The 17531-nt window shown below is 41.8% G+C and overlaps 1 protein-coding gene and 1 long non-coding RNA gene across 2 annotated transcripts in view; one reads left to right on the top strand and one right to left on the bottom strand.

Moving 5' to 3' along the window:
- The first annotated feature begins 4433 nt into the window (after window positions 1–4433).
- LOC115938504 (uncharacterized) overlaps window positions 4434–17531 on the top strand; it is a 63766-nt gene continuing 50668 nt past the window's right edge. The window contains exons 1-4 of the long non-coding RNA XR_014141232.1: window positions 4434–6016; window positions 7615–7659; window positions 11424–11951; window positions 14663–14752. This is a non-coding gene — a long non-coding RNA (uncharacterized LOC115938504). The remainder of the gene's footprint in view (window positions 6017–7614; window positions 7660–11423; window positions 11952–14662; window positions 14753–17531) is intronic.
- On the bottom strand, window positions 16450–17366 carry LOC102747253 (testis-expressed protein 13A). The gene is made up of 2 exons (XM_081809275.1): window positions 17244–17366; window positions 16450–17157 (listed from the first exon to the last, which is right to left on the bottom strand). The coding sequence occupies exons 1-2, from the start codon at window positions 17364–17366 to the stop codon at window positions 16450–16452; spliced, it is 831 nt and encodes a 276-aa protein (XP_081665401.1).

Raw genomic sequence — 17531 nt, 5'->3', positions numbered from 1 at the left:
AAGGCAGTCGCTTAACCAACTGAGCCACCCAGGCGCCCCTGCTATAGACATTCTTGTATAATTATTTTGCAACAGGGAGTGGTAAATATCTAGGTATGGAATTTCTGGGTCATAGGATAGGTGTATGTTTTGTTTTATGTGAAACTGTCATATGTTTGTACCCTTTTCCTCTCCCACCAGCATCCTTATAAACATTTGGCAGGGTCTGTCTTATTAATATTAACCATTCTGGTGGGTGTGAAGTGGTACCTCACTGTAGTTTTTATTTGCATTTCCTTAATGACTAGTGATGTTGAGCATCTTTTCATGTGCTGTTGGCCATTTGTATATCTCCCTTTGTGAAAGGTCTGTTCAAATATTTTGCCCATGTTCTTGTTTTATTGTGGTAAAATATACATAACATAAAATGTATCACTTTAGTGATTTTTAAGTGTACAGTTCAAATGTACAGCATTAAGTACATTCACATTGTTATGCAACTATCATCACTATCCATCTCCACAACTTTATCTTCCCAAACTGAAGCTGTATTATACTCATTAAACAATTCCCCATTGCTCTCTCCCCCCATCCCCTGGTAACCACCATTCTACTTTTTGACTCTATAAATTTGACTATTCTAGGTTCCTCATATAAGTGGAATCATACAATGTTTGTTCTTTTATGTCAGACTTATTTCAGTTAGCATTGTGTCTTCAAGGTTCATCCAAGTAGCATGCTTCAGAATTTTCTTCCTTTGAGGGCTGAATACTATTGTATGTATATACCACATTTTGTTTATCCCTTTATCCTTTGATGGATATTTGGGTTGTTTCCACTTTCCCATTTTCTTTTTGTAATTGAATTTTTAATTCATTTTTCTACTTTTACAATTGATTCTTTTTGTTGAGATAAATTTTTTTTTTTTTTTAGATTTTATTTATTTATTTGACAGAGAGAGACACGGCGAGAGAGGGAACACAAGCAGGGGGAGTGGGAGAGGGAGAAGCAGGCTTCCCACGGAGCAGGGAGCCCGGTGCGGGGTTCGATCCCAGGACCCTGGGACCACGACCTGAGCCGAAGGCAGACGCTTAACGACTGAGCCACCCAGGCTCCCCGTGTTAATTGAGATAAAATTGACATATAATATTTTATTAGTTTTAGGTATACAGCATAATGATTTGATATATGTATATATTGCAAAATGATTGCCACAATAAGTTTGGTTTATTGATTTTATTTGATTGATATTGATTTTAAGTATGTACTATTATATCCACCCTTTTAAAGTGTACAATTTAGTGATTTCTAGTATATTTACAATGCTGTGCAACCATCACTACTACCTAGTTCCCGAGTATTTCCAGCACCCCAGGCAGAAATCCTGTAACCATTAGCAGTTACTACCGATTCCTCCTTTCTCTCAATTCCTAGCAACCGCTAAATGTACTTTCTGTGTCTACGAATTTGCCTTTTCTGTACATTTCATATAAATGGGATCATGCAATATGTGGCCTTTTGTGTCTGGCTTCTTTCACTTAGCATGTGTTCAAGGTTCATCCATGTTGTATCATATATCAATACTTTGTTCCTTATTATGGCTGAATAATATTTCATTGTAAGTATATACCACATTTTGTTTATTGGTTCATCAGTCGATGGACATTAGGATGGTTTCCACCGTTCTGCTATTGTGTATAGTGCTGCTGTGAATATCCTTGTGCAAATTTTTGTTTAAATACCCGTTTTCAATTCTTTTGGATATATACCTGGGAGGGGAATTGCCAGGTCATATGGTAATTATATGTTTAACTTACTGAGGTCCTGCCAAACTTTTCCACAGTGGCTGCACCATTTTATATTCCCGTGAGCAATAAATGAGGGTTCCAATTTCTCCACATCCTTACCATTTTTAAAGTTATAGCCATACTGGTGAATGTGAAATAGATTATTATTCAGTTATAAGTAGAAATGAAGTACTGATACATGCTATAACATGGATGAACCTTGAAAACATGCTAAGTGAAAGAAGCCAGACAGAAGAGACCATTATTGTATTATTCTGTTTATATGAAACGTCCAGAATAGGCAAATCCTTAGAGACAGAAAGCAGAATTGTGGTTGCTAGGGAACGTGGGGTGGGGAGAATGGGGAGTGTTTGCTTAAAGGGCACAGTGTCTTTTTGGGGTGATGAAAATGTTCTGGGATTAGATAGTGATGGTTGCAAAACTTTGTGAAGATACTACAAATCGTTGAATTGTATACTTTAAAAGGGTGCATTTTATGATATGTGAATTAAATCTCAATTTAAAAAAGCAGAGTCTCATTTTAGGCCTGGAGTTGAAATTTGATGTTTAAATTTGTAGCATTTCTCTCCTATTTTTGGCAGCATGCATACCATGTAGAGTCACCATGAAAAGTTGTGTAGTTTGTTGACTGAAGAGGCACATAGCCAAGCGTCTGAATGGGGACTGAAATTAGCCCATATCCTGCTGTCTAACTTGTGTTCCCTAGTTTGGTACTGACTCAGCCCAGAGAAAGAAGCACCATTTTACCCTTTTGTAATTCAGCTGCCCAGAGGAAACCTCTTACCTTGATTTGTCTTCTTGGAGAGGGCATCTTGTACTACTTTGCATTAAAGATGTGATATGTTCTTTTTTTAAAAAAAAAGATTTTATTTATTTGACAGAGAGACAGCGAGAGAGAGAACACAAGCAGGGGGAACAATGGATACTGCTTTCCTATCCTGGAATCTCACAGCCTTTTACTCAGTCTAATAACCAGTTATAAAATACCCCCATAATCCCCCCAAAGGTCTGTTGACTGTAACTCACTCTCTGGTATAATTTCTATGTCAGGGATTTTTTTAGCTGCAGGCAATAGAACTTGGTTCTGATTTTTGGAAGACTACTGGAGTTGATCAAAACCAAAGGAAATGCTGAAAAACAAGGCACTCAAGGAGGTCCAGAACTAAGGAAGCTTGGAGTATTTGGGTAGCAGAACCTTAGTCCTTATAAGTCTCCCCTCAGGCTTTTAAATTCAGGCACAGAGAATCTGATTATTCCACTAAGAGGGATAGGGTTTCTTTCTTTTCTTTTTTTTTTTTTTTAAGATTTTATTTATTTATTTGACAGAGAGAGGCGCAGCGAGAGAGGGAACACAAGCAGGGGGAGTGGGAAAGGGAGAAGCAGGCTTCCCGCTGAGCAGGGAGCCGACGTGGGGCTCAATCCCAGGACCCTGGTATCATGACCTGAGCCGAAGGCAGACGCTTAACGACTGAGCCACCCAGGCGCCCCTGGGATAGGGTTTCTTACCAGAACACAGATCAGTGAAAGAATGCTGGACAAACCAAATAAAGGAGGTAAGAAAAAGATGGACGTTAACATCCAAGTGGAGATGTTGAATAAATCTTCAGATGTATAAATGTAGATTGCAGAGTAGAGGGCTAGACTGGGATAAACAATTAGAGGTTATAAGGATGATTGAAATAATGGGCATGGTTGAAATTTCCCAGGAAGAGAGTAAGTGGCCATGCATCCCTCCAGCATCGTTACCTGAGGGCCGGAACACTTACGGAGCAATTTGTAATTGGAGGATTGTTTCTTTGTTTTGGAGGACATGATATTCCTAGTAACTGGGAAAAGAGTCCAGGGCATGGGACTATAACACTGTGCTGGGAACATTCCATCTCGTAAGAATGAAGTTGTTATGTGGATATTTTAATGGAATGTAACTTCCTTCTGTCAGTTATAATAAATGTCAGCTTATTTTCCATCTCATATTCATTTATATTGCATTTGGTTCTGTGCTAAATGTTTTATGTATGTCATCTAATTTAATCCTCACAACACATTAATGAAACTATTATTATCACCATATTTTACAGATGGGCTACTGTAGTCTCAGACTTTAAGCAATTTACTCAACATATTGCTAGGAAGCAGTGGAAATGAAATTTAAGTAAGGTCTACGTGAATTCAAAGACATTTCTACTTCATATCAAATGATACAGCAATGCCAATATTAGCTATGGTTTAGGATTATTGAGCCTCTGCTGTGTACCATGTAGTGTATTGAAGACTTTATATGCATTATCTCATTTAATGTTCATAATAACCTTATAAGGAAAGTACTGTTGTTATTCCTATTTAACAGTTGAGGAGTCTGAGGTTTAGAGATGTTAATTTAATGGTTGTCACATAGTAAGTGGTAGAGTCAGGGCTTGAACACTTCTGTTTGATTCCAAAGCCTGTGTGCATCACCAGTTCGCTCTCCTCTATCAAAAATAACTGAATCTTGGGGCGCCTGGGTGGCTCAGATGGTTAAGCGTCTGCCTTCGGCTCGGGTCGTGATCCCGGGGTCCTGGGATCGAGCCCCGCATCGGGCTCCCTGCTTGGCGGGGAGCCTGCTTCTCCCTCTCCCTCTACTGTTCTCCCTGCTTGTGCTCTCTCGAAGAGTAGTCATTTAAAAAAAAATAAATATATAACTGAATCTTTGAACAGTGGCTCTCTTCCCTGGCTGAGTATTAGAATCACCTGGGGAGCCTTAAACAAAATCGATGCCAAACCTCATCATCAAATATTCTGATTTAATTGATCAGGAATGCAGACTAGGCCTGGGATTTCTTTTTTAAAAAGCTTTTATTCATTCATCCAACTTATTCACTAAACATTTAATGTCTTCTGTATGCCAAGCACTTTCTAGGCATTTACTTCCTAGCAAGATGTATCAGTCAGCTCTTGTCACAATGATACGTAGCAACAATTATAAAATATTAGTGGCATGAAAAACTAAGAACTTACTTAGCACTTACTCTCACATTTCTGGAGTCCAGCCAGGATTCAGCTGATTAAGCAGGGCTTTGTGGGGCAACTGATTTAGGTTGGAGTGACTACTTTAGTTGCTTCAGGATGGTGAGTAAGCTGGTGCGGCTCTGCTTCATGCATTTCTCCTCAGACCACTGGACTAGCTGGCGCTTGTGTCTCTCCTGGCTCATCTCCTGCCAGTGGTAGAATCACAAGAGGGGACGTGTCCAACTGTGCAAGCATATTTCAAGCCCCTGCTTGAGTCACATCTGTGTATATTTCATTAGCCCAAGCAAGTCTCAAGGCTGAGCTCAAGCACGGGAGGTGGGGAAAGAAGCCTCGCTTCTGTTGTGTGGACTTGCAAAGTTCAGGGCAAAGGCTGAGAATTGGGGCCAATAATTCAATTTAGGTGGGAAAGAATAAAAATGAACAACAAGCAGTACACATAAGAAAATTACTAAGTGTGTTAGAAAGTGATAAGTAATAGTGCAAAAAAATTCTGGAGGGTGATAATGAAGGTGATCTTAATATGCAGCTAGGACTGAGAACCACTGATCTTACAGTGTTCAACCTGGAAAGAAACCTGGGCTAACATTCCCTCAGCCATTGTGAAAATAATAAAACAGATCCAGAAAGTAGAAGAATCTTACTCAAGGTCCATAGGTCCCTAGCTGTAGAAATGGATCTAGGGCCTATGTCCCCTAGCACTGTAGACTGTTTCTCTTATACCACAGTATTCCAATCTACGGTCTTAGAATTCTTTATTAATGGCACCAAAAATATGCTGTGGAAAGACACAGTCATTCTTTTTTACCTTGACCCTAGACATTAGAGGTGTACTGTCTAAATCCTGTGCTTCCTTTAGTAACCCAATTCAGAGCCCAATTTCACATTTCCCATATTTGTACTGTTCAAAAGTTTACAGACATTCTACCCTCTTTTAGTTTTTCTCCTCTTCAAGTTAAAGACTGTTGGTTTTGATCTATCTTCTTGTGACCCCATAGTCCCACCCTAGCAATCTACTTGATTATTGGGCCTTCTTTCTTCCCCAACTCTGTAACGCCTTGAGTCGTCTTTCTTGAGTTCCTTTTTACTTTGAGCCTCCACTAGGCCTTTCAGTCATCATTTCTGTTTTGGATTACAGTCTTCTTGATTTGCCAGGATGAACAGTCAAAAGAAAAGAAAAGATATGGAACCTGCTTGTACTTGGAGTTTATTGTCTGAACAGAAAGGTGAGTAACTGAATGAGGTAAGAGGGGGTATAATCTAGATAATCCTGTTCATTCTTTTTCTCCTACTTCTCCTCATGGACTTCGGGACTTTTTAGGTGTATATATATTGAGACATTACATGGATACAATATTTACCCATTAATAATCTCTTGAAAATGTCTCCACAATTTCTGTGTTTTCCGAAGTGAGGAAAAAGAAAAGAGAAGAGGCAACTGTGGTTTCTACTGTTTTCCATGATCCCCAAAGCATTTTTAACCCTAAAAGACCCTCAAGTCTCTCCCTTTACTGTAACCACAGATTTTGACAGGAGACAGCCCAAAAGAGCAAAGAGCGAAGATTGCTGGAGTCCTTCCCCTTGTGGCTGATTCCTGAACTCCAAGGAATATTTAGTTATGAGGAATAGAAATTGGTTATCTTCAACGGACCACTCACTTGCCTGCCCATTTCTGTGACATTCTAATATCTGCCTCTCCAGAGTCTGCTTCCTCCTATCCACCTAGTCACACCTTCTCCCAAGTATAAATCTCACTCTTGCTTTTAAAGGTATGCAAGTACTAAAAACCTATAGAAATGTGGAGGCTGTGTGTGCGTGTGCGCATGTGCGTGTGTGTATGTATGCACGCGTGCCTGCATTTGTCTATTTCTATCTATATACCTATATGTGTAAGTATTTGGGCTGAGTCTCTGTGTATATGTATTTAAATTGTAGGTCATTGTATACATCTGTCACACTAACATCAGCAATGCCTTATTTCTCATTAACAAGTTAAGCTTAACAGAAGCCTCAACAAAAGCAATAGGCTAATGCTCAGAGGAAAGCAAAATACCAGAAACAGTCACTTCAAATACTGTATGCCTCTTTAAGTTAATGCCTAAAATTTTCCCTCTCTTTTTTTTTTATTTTTTTAAATTTTTTTAATTTTATGTATTTATTTATTTATTTATTTGACAGAGAGAGACACAGCGAAAGAGGGAACACAAGCAGGGGGAGAGGGAGAGGGAGAAGCAGACTCCCAGCTGAGCAGGGAGCCCGATGCGGGGCTCGATCCCAGGACCCTGGGATCATGACCTGAGCCGAAGGCAGACGCTTAACGACTGAGCCACCCAGGCGCCCCGCCTAAAATTTTCCTTACAGTGCATATAAATGTAAATGTTTATACCCTAAATATATGTGTGTGAAGGTCTCACATTAGTTATAAAATAATTTTGTGGGTAAGTTGGAATAGATGTGAGGTGACTTACTTCCTTGTATTTCTGCCTGGGGAGCAGTGTGAATTGCTGTAACAGTGTGGCTAAATTTCTGTATATTTCGTGTTTTGATATGAAGGTGTATTTGTGCTACTCTTTTTCTTTTTTTTTTTTTAAGATTTTTTTTTTTATTTATTTATTTGACAGAGAAAGACACAGCGAGAGAGGGAACACAAACAGGGAGTGGGAAAGGGAGAAGCAGACTCCCTGCCGAGCAGGAGCCCGATGCGGGACTCGATCCCGGGACTCCAGGATCATGACCTGAGCCGAAGGCAGTCGCTTAACCGACTGAGCCACCCAGGCGCCCCTTTCTTTTTTTATTAACATATACCAACTCTTTCCTCCCACAGCTGCTTCAAATTCTCAGGCTCCATATTCATGGAAGGATCTCACAGGTAGATGTTTTCTCTCTTTTACTCTTTTTGTTTTGTGAAAAATGCCTCCTATAAACCTGGCTTCTCATCCGCATTCCATTCCCATCTCTCCCCCCATATTCATTGGACAGCAACCATTGATATCTTCTGACAAATAGGACTTTTAGATCACATAGAATAGGTATTTGAATACTAGCAGGACCACTGATTTTACTAGAACCAGCCATGCCCACTCATTTACATATTGTCTATGGCTACCTTCAAGCTAAGATGGCAGAGTTGGATAACTGCAACAGAGACCCCAAAGCCTAAACTATTTACAGAATTTTACAGAGGAAGTTTGCCAACACTTACCTGGATCAGCATTCCCCAAGCAGTTCTACAGAGCACTGTGGTCCAGGAGATAATAACTTCGCTCTTAGGAAAGGGTTCTATAGTCATTTAGGACTAGAGAGTGCTGGATTAAACCAAATTAAACAGCCTTTTTTTTTTTTTCTTTTTTACTGTAGGCCATTTCAGATCCTTTCACATGCTAACATGCATTGAGAAACTCTAAAAGGAGACAAAGGGTGCATTCCCCTTAACTTATTGGACCGCTGGACTTCTTTTCCACAGCTCTCTTATTAATATCTTGTAAAATAGTTCTCCAACGAACAGTTATTTGGGAAATGCTAGCTTAGACATTCACCTAACAGAAGTTTAAACTTGATAACTGACTCCTTGGATTATTTTTTCTAGTTGCAGAAAGTGAAAAGCTATGTAGTATGGTATTTAAGCATATAGACCATGGCTTTAGACAAACCTTAATCTTAATTAAGTCTCTACCACTTACTAGCTGTTGAACCTTGGACAAGTTATCTAATGCAATAAGCAGGACTGGCCACATAATTGGTGGGCTGTGGTGCAAAATGAAAAGGCAGGACCCCTTATTCAAAAGTATTCAGAATTTCAAAATAGCAACAGCAGAGCATTATACTAGTGGTTCCTTCTGAGCATGAGACCCGTGCACAGATTGTACACCCATGAACTCATAATCCTGGTTATAAATATCAATGTCCTTAACTATAAAATGTGGATAATACTTACTTCATGGGATTATGGTAAGAATTAAATCAGAAATGTATATAAAGAGCCTAGTAAAGTGTCTGGCACAGAATAGGCAGTAATAAGTGACTTGTTTTTAATTCAAAAGCATTTATAGCCATATTCAATAATTACTTATTGAGTCTCTACTATGTGCCAGGCACCATGCTAGGTACTTAAGGTATTATGGTGAAGAATACAAATAAGGTCCCTGTCTTCATGTAGATTATTGTTTAGTGGGAAAGACAGTGAAAAAATAAACAACACAAGTATAAATTGTGATAAGAGCTATAAAGCAAAAACAGGGTGCCAGGAAAGGGAATAATAGAGAGGATCTGCTTTAAATTGAGTGGTCGGGCAAGTACTCTTCTAGGAAGTAATGTTTAAGTTGAGATCTGAAGGATGAGAAAAAGCTCTCCATGAGAAGAGCAGGAAGAGTGTTCCAGGCAGAGAGAATAGCTAGTGGAAAGGCCCTGAAGTGGGAGAGAACATGGCATTTTTTTTTTAAAGATTTTTTATTTATTTATTTGAGAGAGAGAGAATGAGAGAGAGAGAGCACGAGAGGGAAGAGGGTCAGAGGGAGAAGCAGACTCCTTGCTGAGCAGGGAGCCTGATGTGGGACTCGATCCTGGGACTCCAGGATCATGACCTGAGCTGAAGGCAGTCGCCCAACCAACTGAGCCACCCAGGCGCCTGAGAACATGGCATTTGTTAGAAACTGAAAGCAGGCTAATGTGGCTTGAGTGTAGGGTCTGAGGAGAGTGATTCACAGTACACCTTGTAAGATAAGGTAAGAGTTTTAGATTTTATATGAAGTGCAATGAAAAGCTCTTGAAAGGTTTTGGGCACGGCAGTCACATGATGTAATTGGTATTTTTAGAAGATCATGTTGGCTGCTGTGTGGAGGGGAGCCATAGATAAGCTAGAGTAGATGAGTAGGAGGCTATTTCAGCAGTCCAGGAAAGAGTTGATAGTGCCTTGTACTTGGGTGGTATTTGAGGATGTAGAGATAAATAAAGGAATTGGAGGCTTATTTTGGAGGTATAAATAATAGGCCTTGCTAATTGATTGAATGTGGAGGATTCAAGAGGAGAAAAAGAAATAAAGAATGACTCCTAACATTTTTCTGAGCAACTTGGTGGCACCGTTTAACTGAGATGAGATGCCTGGGGAGGGTTTTTTTGTTTTTTTGTTTTCTTTTTTAGAGGGGCAGCCATGTAGAAATCAAGAGCTCAGGTTTAGACATGTAAAACTGGAGGACCCTTTAAGATGTCCTAGTGGAGAGGGTGGTATGAGTTACAGTTGTTTGTATTGTTGTCTCGGATTCTGTGATTACGAACTCTTGGTGTCACCTCATTAGATTACCAGGAAATATTTAGAAAACATCTAAAAGAAAAATACCTAAACACAGGAGTCCATAAATATTATCACCATGGCAGACATATAGAGTCGTGACTGCTTGTTGTAAAAGAACATGGTATATCAGAAAAGACACTGTGTGGGATTCCTCAACAAGATAATTTTATCAAGATGGAACATGTATTTGATCCCTATGAAGAGGGCTCCAGCTCCTCCCAAGCTGTGGTTCTTCAGGGATGTGCGGGGATTGGGAAAACGGCTGTAGTACACAAGTTCATGTTCGACTGGGCAGCAGGAATGGTCACTCCAGGCAGGTCTGACTATCTCATCTATGTACACTGCAGAGAAATAGGCCATATTGCTAACCTGAGTGCTGCCGACCTGATCATTAACACTTTTCAAGATATAGATGGACCAATCCTGGACATTATTCTTGTATATCCAGAGAAGCTTCTGTTCATTCTCGATGGATTCCCTGAGCTTCAGTACCCTGTAGGTAACCAGGAAGAGGATCTTAGTGCTAATTTCCAGGAGAAGAAGCCAGTAGAGACCCTCTTATGTAGTTTTGTTTTTTTTTTTAAAGATTTTATTTATTTATTTGAGAGAGAGAATGAGATAGAGCATGAGAGGGGGGAGGGTCAGAGGGAGAAGCAGACTCCCCGCTGAGCAGGGAACCTGATGCGGGACTCGATCCCAGGACTCCAGGATCATGACCTGAGCCGAAGGCAGTTGCTTAACCAACTGAGCCACCCAGGCGCCCTCTTATGTAGTTTTGTGAGGAAAAAAACTGTTCCCCAAATCTTCCCTGCTGATAACTGGCCAGCCTACAACCATGAAGAAGCTCCACTCTCTGTTAACAAACAACCTATCCAGGCAGAGGTTGTATGGTTTACAGATGCTGAAAAGAGAGCGTATTTCTTGAGTCAGTTTTCAGGTGCTGATGCAGCAATGAGGGTCTTTTATGAGCTTTGACAAAATGAAAGCCTTGACATTATGTCCTCTCTTCCCATCATCACCTGGATGATCTGCAGTGTCCTGCAGTCACAGAGAGATGGTGACAGGACTCTTATGAGGTCACTTCAGACCATGACTGATGTGTATCTGTTCTACTTTTCCAAGTGCCTCAAAACCCTTACAGGCATGTGGGTGTGGAAGGGACAAAGTTGCCTGTGGGGCCTTTGCTCTTTGGCTGCAGGGGGACTGCAGAACCAGCAGGTCCTAGTTCAAGTCAGTGACCTCAGGAGACATGGGATAGGAGTATATGATATCAATTGCACTTTTCTAAATCACTTTTTGAAAAAAACTGAAGGAGGTGTCAATGTCTACACTTTCTTTCACTTCAGTTTCCAAGAGTTCTTGACTGCTGTGTTCTGTGCCCTGAAGAATGACAGCAACTGAATGTTTTTTGATCAAGTGGGGAAAACGTGGCAAGAAATATTCCAACAATATGGAAAAGGGTTTTCATCACTAACGATACAGTTCTTATTTGGCCTCTTACATAAAGGAAAGGGAAAGGCCGTGGAAACTACTTTTGGAAGAAAAGTCTCTCCAGGACTTCGAGAGGAGTTACTGAAGTGGACTGAGAAAGAAATAAAGGATAAATCTTCTAGGTTACAGATGGAGCCAATAGACTTGTTTCACTATTTGTATGAGATTCAGGAAGAAGAATACGCAAAAAGGATAATTGATGATTTACAGTCAATTACATTGCTTCAACCTGTCTATACAAAAATGGACATTCTGGCTATGTCATTCTGTGTAAAAAGCAGTCACAGTCACCTGTCAGTGTCTCTGAAGTCTCAGCACCTACTTGGATTTGAGGAGCCAGAGCGAGCCTCCGCATTCATGCCACCAGCCTTGACACTTAATCAGTGAGTATATTAATGTCTTTTCTCCAGTATTTTGGCCTTCAGAAAAAAACAGGCATTCGTGTTTATTTCAAGTATTCAGGCACATGATCATTTTGAGCATTATTGATATATAAAATGAATCATCTCCACTTTCCCTATTTTATGTCCGTCACCCCAATAAGGATTTATTGACTATCTATCACATATTGAACACTAGCGTCGGTAGACAATGAGGGAAAGTTAACATTTCTGAGCACTTACTATGTGCCAGGCACTGTGCTAGGTACTACAGATATGTGGATTAGTCTCCTCCGTCACTCTGCGAATGTGCTCTATCATTATAAAGTGTTATGAGCATGTAAGAAATCAAGATTATCATTGAGGACTCTGATATTTTGGTGTCTATGACTATTCTATAAAAGGTGGTAAACTTAACATTGAATTGGTCATCACTCTCCCCTACATATACTTCATCACTGAGACCTCAAAGAGCTCCAGGTTGGTAAGGGTCAGAACTGCACTCCTGTGTATATTGCCGTAAAGCCTGGGCTTTTTCCATCAGGCTTGCACCTTCACAAAGGGTCCAGAGCTTGCACCTTTACAAAGGGTTCAAAGAGGCTTAGGTAAACCACTTAAATAATACAGATTCTGCATACTAAAAACAGAGTTCTACTGACTTATTGACTAAAGCAGCCAAAAGATTTATACCTGTGTTATCTAGAAAATGCCACTGGTCATAAGTCTGTTCTCAATACTTGGGTTAAAATGAACATTGCTGGGGTGCCTGGGTGACTGAGTTGGTTAAGCGTCTGACTCTTGATTTCCGCTCAGGTCATGATCTCAGGGTTGTGAGATCGAGCCCCACGTTGGGCTCTCTGCTGAGTGTGGAGCTGGCTTAAGATTCTCTTTCCCTCTGCCCACCCCCCCCACAACTTGTGCATGCGTTCTCGCTCTCTCACCAAAAAAAAAAAAAAAAAAAGGACATTGCAATCCTTTAGTTGTGGGACCAGCTGAGGGGTAGGGGACCTTGAGAAGAAGAGATTGGGCAGAGAGCTGTACTTGGGGAGTGAGTTAACCCAAGTCTTTTCTCTGATAGTTGTATTTCCTCATTGGGCAGTAGCATAGAGATAGAAATGAGCATGGGATATGTGTGTTTGAGGGAGGTGGGGGGGGAAGGGAAGTGCAGCAAGAGTTGTGTTTGGGATTAGCGTGGAAGGGGTAAGAGAAGTTACATGGACTTAGAATTACCAAGGACCTTGGCTAGTGTCTTGACAAATTCATGACAGTTTCAATCCAGATGTATACTGTAAAATAAAATAATGGACAAATACATTGAGAATTTTTAAACACTGATGGAAACAAAAAGGGGCTTCTGATTCATTCTAGATTTCCAGAAAATCAGCCTTAAATGGAGTCCCTATCTTAACCCTATTGCCTTTATCAGAGGGTTAAACTTTCTTCAAAATTTAACCCCAAATATTCCTATCATAAGCATGTTGACTGAGATTTTACTATTGAACTTTTCTAGTTTTTTTTGTTGTTGTTCAAATATAATTAACATGCAGTTTCAGGTGTACTGTATAGTGATTCAATAATTATATACATTTCTCAGTGCTTGTTAAGGTAAGTGTACTCTTAATCCCCTTTATCTATTTCACCCATCCTCCACCTACCTCCCCTCTGGCAACCACCAATTTGTTCCATTTAAGAGTCTGTTTTTGTCTTTTTTTCTTTGTTCATTTATTGGTTAAATTCCACATATGAGTGAAATTGTGTGGTATTTGTCTTTATCTGTTTGCTTTCACTTAGCATAATACCCTCTAGGCCCATCCATGTTGTTGCAAAATGGCAAGATTTCATTCTTTTTTATGGCTGAGTAATATTCCATTGTATATATTTGCCACATCTTCTTTATCCATCCATCGATGGACACTTGGGTTGCTTCCATGATGTGGCTATTGTAAATAATACTGCTCTAAACATATGGGTGCGTATATATTTTTGAATTACTGTTTTTGTTTTCTTTGGGTGTTCCTCAAAAAAATTAAAAAGAAGGGGCACCTGGGTGGCTCAGTCTTTAAGCATCTGCCTTCAGCTCAGGTCATGATCCCAGGGTCCTGGGATTGAGCCCCACATCGGGCTCCCCACTCGGCAGGGAGCCTGCTTCTCCCTCTCCCTGCTGCTCCCCACTACGTGTGCTATCTCTCTGTCAAATAAATAAATAAAACCTTTAAAAAAGTTATAAAAAAATAATTAAAAATAAAAGTACCACATGAACTTTTCTAGTTTTCAATTATAGTTAATTCTTCTATTAGTACTGACAACCAAGAAATAGTTATATTATAAAGATAGCTTGGGCAAGTTACTTGACTTCTCTGAGCATCTGCAAAATGGTGATTAAAATATCCATCATTGTTTTGAGGACCAGATAAGATGATTTGTCTATGTAAAGTGCTTACCTTGGTGCCTGGCACACAGTAACATGGCTTGGGCTTTGAAGTCAGACAGACCAGAGTGCTGACCTCTGTTCTGTTCCTACCATGTGACCTTAGGCAAATATCTTTTTTGTGCCTTAATTTCCTTATCTGCAAAATGGGGTAATACCTCTTAAGGATTTTAGAAGAGATGAATGAATACTAGTATGGTGACAGAAGCCAAAATTAACCTTTTACTTAAAATTTTGTTTTTAACTATTTTGTTGTAAATTATTTTTGCTTTTTCATCTCTTTTAGGTCCTTCCAGCTGTGCAATTTGCCAGTGTCTTGGCTACACGTGCTCTCCCGAGCACGGCGTAATCCATATTGTAAAATCAAAGACCTGAAGTTAAGTTGAACTTTGCTTTGAACACTTAGGTATTTGCAAGGTAAAGATGGGGTTGCTAGAAACTGCACTGATCAGACCTGAAAACAAAATATAACTAGTGCTCAGCTTCTCCACAGTGGAACAGCAAATGATAAGATATGCTACGAACCTAGAAGGGGTAGAGAGTCAGGCACAGATCCCTGCTGGCCCCTCCAGCCTCTTCCCCTTTTGTATGTGCTATTTTTGCTGCAGGAGTAGGTGGCAGATTAAAGCATCTAAGAGATTTGTGTCTGGTTCCCCTCCTGGACCTACCCTCCCCCCTTCTCCTCCCAGATTCCCACCGTCGTCCTCCTTGGTTTTCTTTGTTGGGTCCTATCCCATTCCGTGCAGCTCAGTGATCTTTTTCTCTCCCTCCATGTCTCACCCGCAACCCCTGTAGTTACTCCCCAAAGTGCCATTGCTCAGAAGCTCCCCACCCCCGGCCTGACCTTCATTTCTTGCTCACTCTCAGGTGTCTTGTCAGCTTGTCAGTCAGCATCAGGAGCACAAAGGCACAAGCCCCCTTGTTTCCAAACCCCTCACCGCATAGATCAGTGTCTGTTCTCCTTCCCTTCTGTCCCAGAGGAAGAGGCGGCCTTTCCAATCCTACCCAAGCCAGTAAATTCACTTTTTTATTTTTGTAAGCATTTAATTATTTCATTTTACACAACACATAAGTACATAATGATCTAAAAGCCCTCCACCCTACTGTCCCAGACCCCACCCCACTTTATATCCCCAACACCCCACCTCCTGCTTACCATCCCCTGACCCTGATGATCTCACCCTCCCTAGGTAATACCTTGTTTGCTAAATGTCTTTCCAGACCTTTTCTATGCTTTTTCAAATATCAATCTATAACATAAGGCACATATAAATCTATAATATACATATCATACATATGCAGAGTTACAGAACTTTGGGGGGTTTTGTTTCACACACACAGAACTGGCTGTTGTATTTTTTCATTGAATAGTACAGTGTAGAGTGTATTTTCATGCAGCACAATCGCAGGAAGTGGAAAAGTGGTCATGCCACCATTTCTCCACCTCTTAGGGTTGCAGGATCAACTCCTGTGCTGCTTCTCTGTGCCTTATCTCCTCCCTGGGGCCTCATTCTGACATCCTCTAAAAGACATTTGACTTCAGTAAAGCACACAGTTCTGCTCCCTGACAACCAGGACCAGGCCTTGGCTGCGGCCTCAGCCCCAACTCCAAATAACCCACTGTTTCCTTACCCAACACCACCCTGACTATGGAATCTGCCTCTCTGTTCAGACTCTCTAGCATGAGAAACTGTTTGGCTCAGTTATGGATCAGATGTCCACTCCTGCTCCAATCATATACAGCCTAGGTGGGGTGAGGGGTGGGTTGCCACAGACATGGCTGCTCAGGTCTACCAGATACTTGGGTTGAGGAGGGAGACACATACAAACAGAAGCTACAGCACTTTTGGGGTGTGGAATGCTAATGCTCTGGAACACAAAGGGCATCAATCAAAACATGTTTCTCCCTGCCAATCTATACCCTCTCCACTTCCCATCCCACCTCCCTCCCACTCCCTTAGCCCCATTCTCCCACTCATCCCCTCCCCCCACTCCACCCAGTTTCCTCCCTCACCTTGAAAATTGATTTCCCATTGGTATATGTTTTTGTTCAGGGGTTTCACATTTCTAAAACTACTGAGGGCTTTGCAGCCAGATTCCCCTCCCACAGCGGAAGCAAATTTCCCTCCGTGAAAAATTCACAGCTTTACACCAAGGGCAGTCCCAATCCCCAGGCCTGCGAAACATGGGAGGTCTTCTCTGCTGATGGGGTTCATAGTCTCTCCTGTCTCTTTGGGATTCTTGAGGGTCTGTTCCCTGGGACCCCCCATCAGACCGTGAGCTAACATCAGAGGGCTTCCAGTGGGGAGATGTCTGAGATGGAGCTCCTGCTGTGAATGTTGCTGCTGGTGGGAATGGTGCGGGTGCAGGTGGGAAGGGGGATGAGGGGCATGAGTAGGAGTATGTGAATGAGGCAGGGAGCTGGACAGGGAGGGGTGATGGTGTGACTGTGGACCCGGGCTTGAGGGTCCCAGAGAAATAAAACGTGGCTGTTTCCACTGACCTGAGATCTCCCTCCCTCTGCCCACCAGTGGTGTAATTTTTCCGCTCCATGGCTCCAACCAGGTGCATGAGGCCTCCACCCAGCTCCTTTGTGGCTTCTGCCCCCAGTGTATCCTTCTGTCTTCTTCTTCCTCTTCCTGTGGCACCAACAGCAGTAGCAGAAGTAGCAGCAGCTTGGGATTCCTCCTCCTCCTCATGGGCCCCTTCTGTCCCAGCCCCACTGGCAGTGGCCAGGCCTGGCTCCTCTGAGGCCTGGCCCTGCTCCCTGGTACACCCCAGCTGTTGGAGATAGGAGAGCAGGGTTGAGACCCATTCTGGGGACGGGGCAGGGAAATGGGGTGGGGATCAAGTAGAGATAATCTTACAACCTGGAAGAGCTTCCACCTCAGGAGGTCCCGTTCCTTCTGCATCTCCGCCAGGTTTGCTTGTGTCTGCCACAGCTGGAAGGCTGACTCCTTGCGTTCCATCTCCTGCTGCGCTGTGAGCATCTTTAGGTCAGTGGCCAAGGTCTGTGCAGCGGACTTATGCAGTCTGGCAAAATCGTGCAGCCACTGTACCCTGTTCTTGTGTAACTGGCTCTGCCTGTGGGCAATGCGCACGCCCAGGGCCAGGCTGCTCCAGGCACAGGCGTCTTTGGCCTCGCTGGGCACCGT

This window comes from Leptonychotes weddellii, chromosome X (genome assembly GCF_054177405.1).
Source record: "Leptonychotes weddellii isolate Sample4059 chromosome X, ASM5417740v2, whole genome shotgun sequence".
Lineage (NCBI taxonomy): Eukaryota > Metazoa > Chordata > Mammalia > Carnivora > Phocidae > Leptonychotes > Leptonychotes weddellii.
The sequence above is the reverse complement of the archived record's forward strand: the minus strand, read 5'-3'. Positions and strand labels throughout refer to the sequence as shown.